General features: G+C 35.4%; 1 protein-coding gene across 6 annotated transcripts in view; it reads right to left on the bottom strand.

The window, feature by feature from the left end:
• RANBP3L (RAN binding protein 3 like) overlaps positions 1 to 15,013 on the bottom strand; it is a 56,604-nt gene that overhangs the window by 3,191 nt on the left and 38,400 nt on the right. For all 6 annotated transcript variants that reach the window (XM_082623150.1, XM_082623149.1, XM_082623151.1 and 3 more), the window contains 7 exons: positions 12,246 to 12,349; positions 11,062 to 11,146; positions 8,394 to 8,496; positions 7,915 to 8,045; positions 6,211 to 6,331; positions 4,435 to 4,577; positions 1,063 to 1,252 (listed from right to left, as the gene is read on the bottom strand). In XM_082623150.1, coding sequence (XP_082479276.1) covers positions 1,063 to 1,252; positions 4,435 to 4,577; positions 6,211 to 6,331; positions 7,915 to 8,045; positions 8,394 to 8,496; positions 11,062 to 11,146; positions 12,246 to 12,349 — 877 coding nt within the window. The remainder of the gene's footprint in view (positions 1 to 1,062; positions 1,253 to 4,434; positions 4,578 to 6,210; positions 6,332 to 7,914; positions 8,046 to 8,393; positions 8,497 to 11,061; positions 11,147 to 12,245; positions 12,350 to 15,013) is intronic.

The following is a 15,013-nucleotide window of genomic DNA, read 5'->3' as shown; positions in this document are numbered from 1 at the left end:
GCAGAGATGTGGCTGGAGCTAGAGACTGTCATACAGAGTGAAGTTAAGTCAGAAAGAAAAAAACAAATATCGTATATTAACGCATATATGTGGAATCTATAAAAATGGTATAGATGATCTTACTTGCAAAACAGAAATAGAGACACAGATGTAGAGAACAAATATATGGACACCAAGGGGGGAAAGGGGGGTGGGATGAATTGGGAGATTGGGATTGACATATATACACTATTGATACTATGTATAAAATAGATAACTAACATAAACCTACTGTATAGCTCAGGGAACTCTACTTAGTGCTCCGTAGTGACCTAAATGGGAAGGAAATCCAAAAAAGAGGGGATATATGTATACGTATAGCTGATTCACTTTGCTGTACAGTAGAAACTAACACGACATTGTAAAGCAACGATACTCCAATAAAAATTATTTTAAAAACCCATAAAGCTGGGCTTATTATTTCCTTGACAATGTTTTTCTCCAAAAATAATGATGAATTTTAGTTTTAAATTCACTCATCAGGACAAGCACTAAAACCTAAAAATCCATTAACCAGTGGTTCCACTGCAACCTTGTTCAATTAATGAATCCGGATGTAATAAAAGAAATAGCGCCTTTGCCCTAGGTAAAGAAGGTCTTTGAAAATAAAACAAATTCCAAAAAGGGAATAAGCCTGATTTGCCTGACTTACGAGTATTTATAATTTCTTCTATTATGGCCAATAATAGGAGAATGAGAACAAGTGAAGAGAAATATTAATAATTGGTTAGTTTCAGTGTAGCAATTAATACTTTACATTGTAAATATGGTCTTTTATGAAATGTATATGCAAATGATGTGCAGGTATTACAGTAAGGCTGACTTTTGGTGAAATCCCAATGAAGGCCACATGCAGAAGACAGTGATTTTCAAACCCACCTCTCAGATGCAAACATCTAGGGCTCTAACCCCTGCCCACTTTGAACAGACAAGTTCCACTTTTTAAAAATCTGTTTCATATAAAAGGGTTGTGAATAAGATTTCTTTTTTAAACCTCTGAACTAACAAAAAAAAGTTCTTTACCTGATCTAGTTTTAGTAACTTGGATAAAATCATCCTCATCCTCATCACAGCTATCACAGTTAAATTGTTGGAGGACTGTTTCTGACTGGCTTTCAGCTTGATTTGCCTCTTTCTGCTTATAGAAGCTTCGAAGTGCAACAAGACGGTGATGTATTGCTGCATGCATACATCCTGTATCTTTGGCACTGGCCTGCAAGAGGAAAATTAAGTTGTTAATATAAGTAACTTAATAATAGCCACACTTTACACATTTGTAACCTTTCACTATTAATAAGGAAGGAATTATATGACATAAATCTAGAATATAAATAATCCTAGAAACTAAAGCGTAAAGAGCCAATTCGTCTTGATCCAAATTGAATCCTAGAGCAGATAATTTTATGAAGTCCCAATTTGTGCATTTTAAACTGAGAAAATGAAATTTTGTGATTTAAATTTTCTATTTGAATTTGTTTGTTAAGACCATCCTTACTTCACTGCGTTATACTGTAGAAAATTTTACGGTTGGGGGAAAAAGACTCTCATTTCCTTTACATCACTTGCTTAGACATTCCTGCAAGTTGCATAGCTCTGTAGAAAAGCAGAGCTCATTCAAATAGCCTATAATGTTGTACCATAAACACATCAGAAGTCCTTGCTTTCAGTACTTTTCTATTTTTACAGTTGCTATTAATATAAAAAATGATGGTAACAATAACATTGGTATAACACTTGCTGTTATAATATCCTTTTACTTTTTCAATCCTTATAATAAAACTTTAGGTTATTTGTTCCATTTATGTCAGCAAAAGCACATAGTGCAGGTATTCAGTAAATACTTGTTTCCTCTTTCCTTTACAGATGAGAAAATTATGGCTCAGAAAGGCACAGCTTGTCTGCATTTAAACAGCTAGTTGACAGATTGGCTGGGACTTCGTTTTTGTCATCAAAGTCAGTGCTCTTTAAGGTAACATGTCAGTGGCTTACATTTTTGTATCTTTTCACAATTTCAGAGAAAATCTGGGGAAATTTTTCTCTTTGCTTATCCTTCAGAGAGCTAACAAATATTTCAAAACCAAGTTTGAATCAACTGCATGCCAACTTTTGGGAAGAAGCGTCTTAAAATATGGTTTTTCTTTTGTATGTTATTAAGTTACCTTAATTATTTTTAGGGAAAAAAATACACATTAAATAAAATATTTTTATTTATCATATTATGTTAGATATTACATAGCAGGTGTTGAGTAATATTTGTTGACTCTTGACCAATTTAATTTTTTTTTTTTTTTTTTTTTTTTGCGGTACGCGGGCTTCTCACCGCTGCGGCCTCTCCCGTTGCGGCGCACAGGCTCCGGACGCGCAGGCTCAGCGGCCATGGCTCACGGGCGCAGCCGCTCCGCGGCATGTGGGATCCTCCCAGACTGGGGCACGAACTCGTGTCCCCTGCATCGGCAGGCGGACTCTCAACCACTTGCGCCACCAGGGAAGCCCCTACCAATTTAATTTTTATATTAAGTACAAGGGTGTAATTTTTCTTCAGTAGGTTAATAACAAATATTGAAAATATATGTAATTGAAATGTAAATACAGTTCTGCTGCCTTGACTTTTTTACATTAAATTTTAAATATGCCTTTCACTAGTGTATATATATATATATATATATATAAAATATATATATAGCCAAATTCATTCAGATATTTTCATTCAAGAAATTCAGAACAAGAAGTAAAAGCACAATAATATATATTTTTTTGGACAACAAATTTGCAATGCTTAAAAAAAAATTTCCAGGAAGTACCGTAAGAAAATGCTGGTGAGAATGAAAATTGTCTCAGTCTTTCTGGGATAAATGTGTCAAGACAAGTCAAAACCTTTTCCCAAGAGAATTAACATGTATGTACATAGAGAATTCCTTGCAGAATTTATAATAATGAACACAGTAAATTGCCTAAGTATTTAACAAAACAGGATTAATGGAATAAATTATGGTACATAATAGAACAGAATTTATTTTCACCTATAAAAGAATTCTTGAAGAATGAACTATTTAATAACAGAAAACACTCATTTTCATTGATAAGTGAAAAGGTTACATATGTGTATTTCACAATCAAATGTTAGCTATTTAATCTTCTCAATCACTTTATAAAGTATATTATTATTGTCTTCCATTGGCAGATAAGTAAAATCAGGTTTAGGAGGGCTAAATAACTTGCCTGAAAGTCATGCAGTATGTACAGTATGGTACACATGTATATATGTACCCACACATACATGTATATACTAAAATGTAGTATAAGACCAAAATGTTAATAGTGACCATCTCTGGGAGTGGAATTTTGGGTGATTTTTATTGCATTTTGTTTGCTAATCTCCAAAAATTATCCTACAGTTTAAAAAGTCAGCATGGGCCAGATACTGAGCTGCAGAATCTAGTCATAGTTAAATCTAATCGAATCTAATCATAGTCTCAATCTCAGACAGGCTGCTTTACCCACTCAAAGACAGGGGCATCTGGCCTAGCAGAGTATCCAGTATTATCTCCCTAAATAGTAAACAGGGTTTAGACATCTTACTCTAAGATTTTAACACTCAACATCACTTATACCTAACAGCGCACTTACTGGTAGTTAATAAAACCTTTGGTTTTTCATCAGTGGGCTCTTGCCAACTTTTTTTTTTCATTATTATATGGAAGCCAATTTACTTGTATTGTCATCTTCTACCTGAGTTGCTTAGATATTCAGTCTTCTCAAGTCTTCTGAGACTCGGCCTATGGGGGAAATCCAGCCTTTTTTCTCTCCTGATTCATGTCAGCTCTGTCTCTTTTGCCTGGATCTTGTATTTGAGGTCAAGCATTCCTGCTGCCAGAACAGCTAAAGCTGTGCTCCCATCCTGTTACCTTGGAGACTGACTCATATCCAGAATTGGAATTCGCTATTGGACTGGTTGGCTTAACTTGCTAGCCCTGTGTTTTTCCATTTCTCATTGGTTCCTTTCCAGTGATTTCAAAGCCTCAATTTCAGCACGCAGTGTAAGCATCAGGGTGTGGATTCTGCTGGCCTCCTAGGAGCCAATCCTGACAGTAGTCTCTCTGGAATTTAGTAAGATCTTTGACATAATTTTAATAGTAAAGAAAAATGTAGGGGTTTGACAGCATATACCAGTACAAATGTCTTGGGACCAGTACCTATTGACTGCTTTAAATTGTTGTTAATCTCTAAATTTCATGCAAAATTTAGGTCTTATATTAGACTGTAAACAACCATAATAAATGGCTGATTTTTTGCCAATGGTATAGGTTATTTTAATAAAATGAAAAAAACAAATGTGACTGCAGAGATCTATAAATATAGTAGGATAATCCTCTATCACTGAAATTTGTCACTTACCTGAATTAAAAACACTTTGATGTTATAGTCTTCTAAATCAGTAGCTGTTATTCGTAAATTTTTGTGGTTTGCTTTTTGAATCTCCATTTGAGCCCAGAGTTTACTATTGAGAATCAGCCTCAGGCTGCCTTGATTATGCATAACTAAAATAGGAAGAAGATAAATCGATCAGACTTTAGAATAGTTGATTCCTTAGCCTTTCAGAGGAATTTGCCATTTTGGAAAGCAAATAAATCTGGTAGTTGTTTTTCAGACTCTATTTTCACTACTAAATTGTAATTTAATTGACTAGATTATAATTTGGTTTCCAAATTGGGCTTTATTATGTTGGAGGACTTTTTTAAGCTTAAATGCTAAAAATGCTATATATTTTTTTACTATAATATTAAAAAATGGTTAAATTTTAGAATTCCTTTGAGGACATAATGGTCTGAAGAATATTTACCCAAGAATTGTTTATAATGGAGAAAACTGAAACGAAAACTTTAAGCATTCAAAAAATGGAATTAGTTAAATAAATGATGGTACCGCTATTGAGGATATTATGAACTTATTAAGAATACTAAAGAAAGATAATTATTAATGTAGAAAGGTGACCATGGTATACTATGCAAAAGAAAAAATCAGGTTACAAAGTACTATAAACACCATTTATCACAAATTTTTCAATGTATTGTATACATTTATTGTATACAAAGTCCTTAAGAATATATTTTATTGACAGAAGCTAGCTACTACAGGAAGATAGGCCTATGAGTAATTTAATTTCTTTTCTTCTTGTCGATCCATATTTTCCGTCTTCTGTAATGGACATGTATTACCTGTATAATTAAAAGAAAAGTTGTTTTGTGCATTTTTTTGGCAAGTAGTGGAAGGAGTGAAATTAAACCAGAGTAGAAAACAGCTAATACCTGCCTTGGGAATGATAGTCAGGTTATTTAGAAACCTGTTTGCCAGTGCTTCTACTCTCTTAGTCTGAATTCTATTCCTTACTCACTTCTTGAGCTTGATATCTGAAACTCACCAAATATCCATTTACCAGCTTCTACTTGTGGTCTCCTCCACAAGATTTGATCACCCGATATTGACCAGTAAACCCATCCACCCCTGCCCAGATCTCTGCCTGTGCTTACTTTCAGTTTGGACCTCTGAACAATGCCCAGTGTGTCTTTTGGATGCCAGAAACCTCCTCAGGCTTTTGGTTTGGCTGACCAAATTCTGACCAACACTCTGCCTGAAGGATTCAATAACAACACAACTTTATTTACTTGGAAATTGACCTTTCATCCCAACCCACACACTGTGTTTAGAATGCCAAGAAAAAATTACAGGGCAAGTATTCTCTTTTAGAAAAACTATTCCATTTCAAAAATAAATTCATCACATTCCTTTAAATAATAATGAGGTTACTGTTTAGGTGTGTGCTGGGCTCGGTCATAGGTGCTTTATGTGCATTATCACTGAATTCTCACACTCACTAAGTCATGGACTTCTATTATTTCCATGTTAAACTGATGCAACTGGGGCAGAAGGAGATTAAGTAATTTGTCCAAGGTCACCAGTTAGTAATGGAGCCAGAACTAGAACCTGTATAGTCTGACATCAGAGCCTACTTTAAATAGGAAGCTCCTCTAGTACATTAAAAATAATATTGTTTAATTTATTGACAGCAGTCTAATTTATTGACACATAACACATCTCCAGAAAATGATGTGTACTTATATTGGAAAAATTTCGCTGAGAAATACTGACTCGCTTTACAAAATGATTCCTTACTTAGTCTTGACTGGAATGTTCCACAGTCACTGCTTGCTGTGTCATTCAGTCTCAAAGCCCCTCTGCCCCTTTCAATCCAGGACTGTGTTGTTTTGTTGAATATAAAAAGCTTGCAGTTGATCTAAAAGACAATTTTTTTAAATGTCAAAATATAGAAAAATTTTCAAAGTGATCTCTTTCCTATGCTATAACCCTTTTATTTGTCTGATATTTTACCAGAATAACCTTTGTTAATGATTTCTAAACCAGCTTTAAAATTTTACTTAGCTTCTGAAACAATACAGTTTTTGAATAGTTCAAACATTAAAAAGCAAAAAGATGTACAAAGTGAAAAGTAACCCCACCAACACTAGTTCCCCATCTACCAGTTTTCACCCCCTACAACAGGTAATCACTGTTGCTAATATTTTGTTTATCCTTCTAGAGATATTTGTATGTATATACATGCCAATATGTGTATATTTTTCTCCTATTTTTTCTATAAATGGTAGAATACCATAAATACTTTCTGCATCTTTCTTTTTCACTTAACAATATATCTATGTATACCAACTTTTAAATTAAACAATGTTATTTGAATTATGTAATTTATCTGAAAGTTAAGGAATCATGGAATTATTTGTATGCTTTAAAAATTTTAACAAATACAGCATCTGAACTAGCATGTGATACCACAGAGTACCATACTATAATTTAATGCTTACCAGTGGTTCTCAAATACTACTATGTACAAGAATCACCTAGATGACTTGTTAAAAATATAGCATGTCAGGGCCTCACCCCTAGTGATTACTTCAGTGAATCTGGGATTAATCTGATCTGAGAGTTATGCTGTGAGACACACTGGTACAGTAAGTGTATCAGTAGATCAAGGGGGAAGAAAATAGGAATGAAGAAAGTTTGGGGTAAAACACATGGAGAAAGGCTAAGGGAAATCTGTGCTTTGTTGAAAATGATTAAGTTGTAGTAATTACATTTTATATGCCTAGATTGACAGCTATACCACTCAACATTTGAACCCTAGGTGTGATACTATATACTACATCTGTGAAATTCTTGATTCATGTGAAATTCAAAACTTATTTAAAAGAACCTTTAGGATAAACAACAAGGTCCTACTGCATAGCACAGGGAGCTATATTCAATATTCTGAGATAAAGCACAAAGAAAAAGAATCTAAAAAAGAATGTATATATATGTATAACTGAGTCACTTGGCTGTACAGCAGAAATTAACACAACATTGTAAATCAACTCTACTTCAATTTAAAAAAAGGAACTTTTAAAGGAAAACAAAAAACCTTTTTATTATCTTGAACTGAAATCAATTCATCTTATCTGCATTTTTAACTTTCAGTGTAAATAGAATTTTAAATCATATGATAACAACAAATTATAAAAGCTGACATGAAAAGTGTAAAACATAGGTTGTTTTAAGACAGGGTCCTTGGTTGTCTTCTTTCTAAGGGACCAACGGGCATGGTTGTAAAGACAGCAATCCATTTTCCTGCAAATTACACATACAAATGTAAGAATATGACAAAATATTGGTTTAATCCTTGGAAGCCTGTAACATTTTTATTTAAGCATCTCAGTCTTTCTGAAAAGTATACTTCTGCCTTTATTTTTCAAGCTGTCTCTGCTAAGGGTAGCTTATTCCACACGTGGAGGTGTGGCCAGGAAGAGCAATACGTGACGCACAGACCTTTAACACACTGTGTTCTGTCTCCTCCCCGGTTATGACATCAATTTTCTCCAGCAAACATTTTGGTGATGGTTTAGAAGAGAAAGCAGCAGCTGATTCAGTTAGGGGTATATTCTTAAGAGAGTCTGTTCCTGAGAGAAAATAGGGGGAAAGAACACATAAAATGCCCCATCTTCCCTACTGTGAAAGTTCTTTCTTGCCCCTGTTAACATGCATGTAGCCTTAGCTTTTTATAACAACGAGTGTTTCCAGAAAATCAGACTGCTTGAGTTGAGGCAGATCTCTTTAACGATCCTCCATATCATTAAGTCGAACAATTATTAAAGCTTATATATCATGTTTATATGCTTTAATCTTCACCAAACATTTTAAAACACTGGGCTATTGTTTTTGTATTTTATAGATATTAAACAAATGACATGGAAAAACAGGAAATACACCAGTTGAATCAGATGTTTTACAAATGAAATAATTCTTACTTGAGTTTGGAGCGTTGATAGGAAATTTTAAAGTGAATTTGAATGGTTTTTCCTTGATGTGTGAATCATTTTCAAGTTGAGGCTGAGTGAGTTTTTGAGTACCCTAAGTGGGGGAAAAAGATGTATTACTTAATTTTATCCCCATATATTTGCAGTAAGCCGAGAGATACTTTTGTTCTTCTCAGGGTGGCAAACAAACCCAAAAACTCTGTTTTTGTTTTGGGCTCCTTTTGTGCTGAATAGAGAATCCCTCCCCATTATTAGAAGACCTTGATTTTCCTCCCCATTATTAGAAGAACTTGGTTCTGATCTCAGGAAACAATCTAGTTACCACCAGCCTACTTCAGGTGGCATCTAGTTCCAGGGGCAATGGGAAAGCTTTTCGAGACCCAAAAGGAGGTAGTAGCTGTTCCATGCTACCACCACACTAACCTGATGCCTAGAAGGAGGTGCAGCTCTTGTCACTTTTTCAAGGTATTTCAGTATTCCCAACAATCCACTCTTTCTATCCAGTTCATTTTAAAAATTAAAAAGTTATCCAAAGAACCCACTAGCTGTCTCACATCATCACTACAGAAGGAATCCTAACTTTTCCTCTAAGACAATTTTTGCCAACAATCACTTTTTAAGGCTGCGTACCTGGGGGTTCGCACATGTGTTGTAATCAATGCCTGTGTGAAAAAAGACCAAGTAATTTCCATGCCATTTATAACCTCCTGTACAGCCCCCTACATAGCTCCCTGCAGAACAGGGAGAACTGGACAATACTTCAGAACTTAGGTTTATATCTTTTCCCTTACTAATTCAAGATTCTTTCACATTATTTAACTGGACATCAAGATAATCTGTTAAAATTGGTAGAGATGGGTGTAACTATTTCCATTTTAAGAAAACAGAAACTAAAGCACAGAAAGTTTAATGACTCACATGGTCAGCAAACAAATCAGGAGGGCATCCTGGCCCCCAAATCACACAGCCACAGGATTACAGGATTAACTAGAGGACAAACACAGGTGATCTCTACAGTTCCTGCTATCCTAGCATGTTATCAGCTTAAGGAGACAGGAAGCTCAGGTTCCTTTGTAAGTCAAAGTTGAAGCGCCCATAGGAAATGCACACAGGTACCTACCTCCTCACACCAAATCTGTAATTCCCACTGTAGTTCATTTGTATAGGTATCTCCCTCTTTCCCCTTACTGGACTATAAACATCTCTAGAGGACAGGGTCTTCTTTAGCTTTGCATAACCACTTACCCAGGTGGTTTTCAATCCTGGCTGTATATTCAAATCACCTGACACCTGGCCTCACCCACGAAGATCCTGATCTAATTGGTTAGGGGAGATGGCGAGGCATAAGTCCTCTGAAGGCTCACCAGATGATTGTAATATGCCACCAAACTTGAGACCAATGCCAATGCTTTATATAGCATAAGAACACAGTCTATGTCTGTTAAATGAGTTGAATGTTAAAGTTGATCCCATGAGGTTTGAAGAGTATTTTATTTGTGTCTGTGACATCTTACAGAAGCTGTGACTAATCTAGAATAAATGTCCCTAAATATATTGCCTGGAAGTTGGTCCATTCTGGTTCAGATCCAAAGGTGTGTGTCAACAGCTCTAGGATTGCTGGAGCTGACCTTCATCTTGGGAGTGGCAGAAGGGTGCCTCAAAGCTGAGAAGCTGTGATACTTCTCTTGGAATTGGGGTTAAGCCTGAGGCAGGTGTAGAATAAGCTAGATCTTAAAAGTAACTGATTTGTGAAAGCCCTTAAAATCTTGGAATAAACAGGCCTCATGAGTTGAGGTCCTCTTGTCATTCTGAGCCCTTGCACAGGTTTTAAAATCTGTACATCCTCCGTGGGATTCTACATGTAACTAATAGCCCTGAGACAAGCTAGCTTCCTTGTCTTGTCTCAGCCAAGATTCTGGTCTGGGTGAAAGTGGAAAGAGTATAAAGATGTGTTGGACCAGATAAAACCATGGGCACATTTGCTGCACAGCTTCCACTTGGCTGTATAATTCCCCACTGTAGATCATGCTCTGTTTTAGAAACGTGCCCTGTGGAGGTCAGAACAGCAACTGCCTCATGTAGGAGGATGCTCAGTATTAATTAAGGATGATGATAATAATAATCGGGGGATTCCACTTGGCAAGTACATTCTCCTAGGCAAGGAAAAGACTATGATTTTCCTCTTATAGCTAGTGAAAAAATTTATAATAATGCTTTTCAGTGTAAAAGCTTGAAGGGGAAAATTGTGGTTAATGAGAAAAATTTGGCAAATGATTTTAAATGCATCTTGTTATGAAAAATGCTATTGAACAACTGTATTAAAATATCATGGCCAGTTGAGTTTATCTAACTATTGCAGACAGTTCTGGGATTTCCTTGGGTACCTCTGGTTTAATGCAAGTCAAAGAAGTATTTAATATTTCTTATCAGTAATAATGTTATAATTATACAATTCCCTTCCTCTGTGGTTCTTGTCTATTATTTTAACAACTAGAACTTGCTTCCCAGGAGAACCTTTTCAGTTAAAGATAGGAAATGTGCCTTTGAACTCAGGAGTTAAAAAGTATGCTCCAATTAACATTGTCTTAATTAATTTGCCTTCAGAAATTGGAAGTGACAGCTCTCTATATAATAATAGAAACATTTGCCAAAATCTTACCAAAACTCTTTCTACCATGTTTTCTCCAAAAACGAAATCAGAACTGCAGCTTTTAAAAGAATACTTATCTTCATTTGGTTGACATCTAAGGAAAAGAAATAAGCATTTGTTATTTTAAATATAGTAGCAATGAATATAGCCATTTTAAACCTTAGCACATGAAATAATCAGATGATTTAATAGATTTATGTAAAGCATAAAAACATCTGCTAACTTTTGTTTATCTGAAGTTAATGGGAAATAATGGAAAACTTGAGATAGGTACTTCCAGGGATGCTATTCAAAATATTTGACGGCTGTTACAGCACTGGCCAAGACCAGTCCAAACAGGCTGTGTGATCAACAGGGGAGCTGCCCAGCCCTTATCTTTTTGCTTTTCCAGCACTGAGTCATCTCCAGTCTCCAGTGTCCACTCTCCTCTTCCCCAACTGGCCAATGCTTTTAGTGATCCAAGGTCTCAGGGCAAAAGCAAAGCCAATCTATCTTCTCAGTTATACTTGAGTGTGCAGTGGTTTAATTTGGTTTTTCCCTCCCAGAAACTTTTTTTTAGTGTTTTAAATGTTTTGCATAATGAGAAACTCAAAGACATGCAGCCCTCTATTTGTTGGCAGATGGACTCCGGGATCCCTATTGCATCCCCAGTGTGCACAGTAGGTAAGGGCTGAGGTACGTGCATGGGCCCTAATCTTGAGTCCAGAATGTCCACGGCTAGTTGTAATCTTCTCTCAGATCAAACATGCCCTTATCACTGGTGATGCTAGTAAATATTAACTTTCATTTTGCATATTTCTACTGCTTTCTTTGTTGTCTATCCAACCTATGTTAATAAATAATAATGCCAGAAATAATTTAAAAGAGGGGAAAGAAAGAATGCCATGGAAAGGCTAATCTATTAGCCAATAATTAATGCCTAACTAAATGAAAATTTAGCTGTACCTATTTGAAACATACTTACCCAAGTCAACAAGACAATAGAGATGATCCAATATCAATATGATAATATTTAAATATTAGAGATGTTTTAAAAAACATTTTAAATTTGTATATTTATAAAATCTCCTTTCAAACAGAAATCTTGGCATTTTATCTGTACATTGTCAGAAAAATTTTTCCTGGAAATGGCTATAATGATAAAAGAAAGCAAGAATGAACGAACAACACCTGTTTCCCCACCACTAACTTACCCTACTGATGTAGGACCTAAAAAATTCTGGTTAGTAGACAGCTGGACTGAAATTCTGGCACCTGGTAAATTTTCACTTAGCAAATAGGAGTTCTCCTCAGAAATCTGAAAGAAAAAAAAAATCCATCAAAAAGTTCATTTAAACTGCCTTACTAGATATATAAATGTGTTGAAAACTTACTTTGTTCAAGTACTACCCTAAACATTTTATATACATTATTCCATACGCTCCTCAGAACAACTCTATACACTTTGTACTTCTATTAAACACATTTTACAGGTAAGTAAACTGACCTAACGAGCTTAAATAATGGGAGCAGGCCTGGGCAACAAGGAAAGGGGACTGATATTCAAGCCTGGGTCTGCCTGACACCAGAGACTGAGTGCGAACATTCAGAAATCCCACCTCCTTTTGTTACTTTTACCCCTTTAGCCAAGTGGAGTTAATTCTCATTTCTAGATTAGTAAATATCTTTCAGGACTATTTAATCCCTGGACTATTTAATCCCTGGAAACACCCTAAAAGTTTCACCATCATGGCCACCCAGTGTGAGAGAAAACTCCATCTCTTCCTCTAGAAACTTCCGACTGGTAACTATATCAGTTAGTTACTCCATCTGATGTGTATATACATATGCACCTTACCTGCATTAATGTATAAATGAAGGAGTGAGCAGTTTTAGAACTGGAAGGAACCCTATCAGTTATCTAATGTAGTGTCCTCAGTGTTTTGTGGACACAGCCCTTCCTCCACCAGGGATTTTCAAAGATGTTGCAGGGACTTCCTATCTTTAAAGGTAAATGGGGTCTGTTTCCACTTTAATTTTATATCAATCAATAAAAATAATTTTGAGTATTTTTCCCTTTGTAACAGAATTTGAGAGCTGAGAAATATGTGTCAAGAGAGTATGTGCCATTGGTTAGCAAAGATCAAAGTACATGCTTATGACTCAGTCACTCAGATGATTTATCTCAGCCAAAATGGTAGTTTTTAACTCTATGTTGGTTGAGATAGTTGTTATTAGGCATATATTATTTGAATTATATGCAATAAGTGACCAAAATTAATGACAGGATGAATGAAAATTGCTCTAATTTTGATATGCAAGTTAATAAAGATCATAAAAATAAGTGTTCTATAAAATTCACCTACAGATAATTCTTACTAGATCTATAAATTATATTATTTTGACAGAATTCTGACATAGCATCATTTTTAATTTTTGAATTTTATTTTATTTTATTATACAGCAGGTTCATATTAATTATCCATTTGACATAGCATCTTATATATAGTTTGTCTTTAGATCTTCAAAAATCATCATTCAGTGGAGAAAATTCATTGATGGGCATATCCAATTAGGCTTTTCACTTATTAGGAATAAGTTCTATTTATGCCCTTAATAAGTTATTCAAGAAGAAATGCTTATAAACAATAGCCTGAAAATTTATCTTATGCTTTATTTTTATTTTGTTACAAATTTTATTTTAAATACATGCAATGCAGGATTCCAAAAAATCATGGCAAAAATAAATATTGATCACCTTTTGATATAATGTGCAATATAAATTTTAATCTATAATTTATAGAACATGCCATTCCAAAATCAAAAGCAATGTAATAACATTTTAGAAATTAGTCAACACATAATACTTTTTCTTACATACTTTAAAACAAATTAAACAACATGTATCGCTCCTTAAATAGGTAAAGAATTTATGTAATATGGTGATGATTATATTTAAGTGAAAATGTTTAATAAAATACCGATTTGAAATTTAAAATATGTTATACCTAAAAGTCACATCATATATCATGCATAAATGATGAAATGATTTTTAAAATTCATAATGGGTCTCATGAAATCATGTCTTAACAAAGAAAAAGATTTGGAAATACAAAAATGATGGTAGGGCTTCCCTGGTGGCGCAGTGGTTGAGAGTCCACCTGACGATGCAGGGGACACGGGTTCGTGCCCCGGTCCGGGAAGATCCCACATGCCGCGGAGCGGCTAGGCCCGTGAGCCATGGCTGCTGAGCCTGCGCGTCCGGAGCCTGTGCTCCGCAACGGGAGAGGCCACAACAGTGAGAGGCCCGCGTACCGCAAAAAAAAAAAAAAAAAAAAGAGAGAAGGTTGGGTGCTTTGTCTAAGAATGCAAACACAGATAGCAGTAAAGGTAGGATTAGTACCAATCAGATTACTTTCACTGAATTGATTAAATGATTGGTATTTTAACACTTCCATGTGTCATTGAAAACACAGGTAGATAGCAGTAAAGGTAGGATTAGTACCAATTGGATTATTTTCACTGAATTGATTAAATGATTGGTATTTTAACACTTCCAACTGTCACTGTCCTCATGTTCAGTCTGGGAAAAAAAACAAAACCAGGTGATCAACCCTCAGTGGTTTAGCTGGAAACAAATGACTGAGGGAATAACTCTCAAATTCCACCCTATTGGTCCTGTGTTCCCTTCCTCTCAAGTGTCTGCTTCTGGAAGACACAGATAGAACTATAGGAACAGAATATCCCCAAGCCCATATCTGCATGGCCTGAGTAAAATGAATATCTCCTTAGAAAGGCCCACAGCAAGTGATTCAGTTGGAAGAGAGAATTTGTTTCTGTCTCCAGAGGCTTCCCAAGCCCTCCCAATTACACTGTGGAGGTAGTTCGTTACTCCTGTTTCCATGAAGATGGGTCTGGAAGGGAAGCCACACTAGCATGTCCACCAGTTGAATATACAAAAAAAATCCCTTTCCTTTTTTTG

Source organism: Mesoplodon mirus, assembly GCF_964341445.2.
Source record: "Mesoplodon mirus genome assembly, chromosome: 5".
Lineage (NCBI taxonomy): Eukaryota > Metazoa > Chordata > Mammalia > Artiodactyla > Ziphiidae > Mesoplodon > Mesoplodon mirus.
The sequence above is the reverse complement of the archived record's forward strand: the minus strand, read 5'-3'. Positions and strand labels throughout refer to the sequence as shown.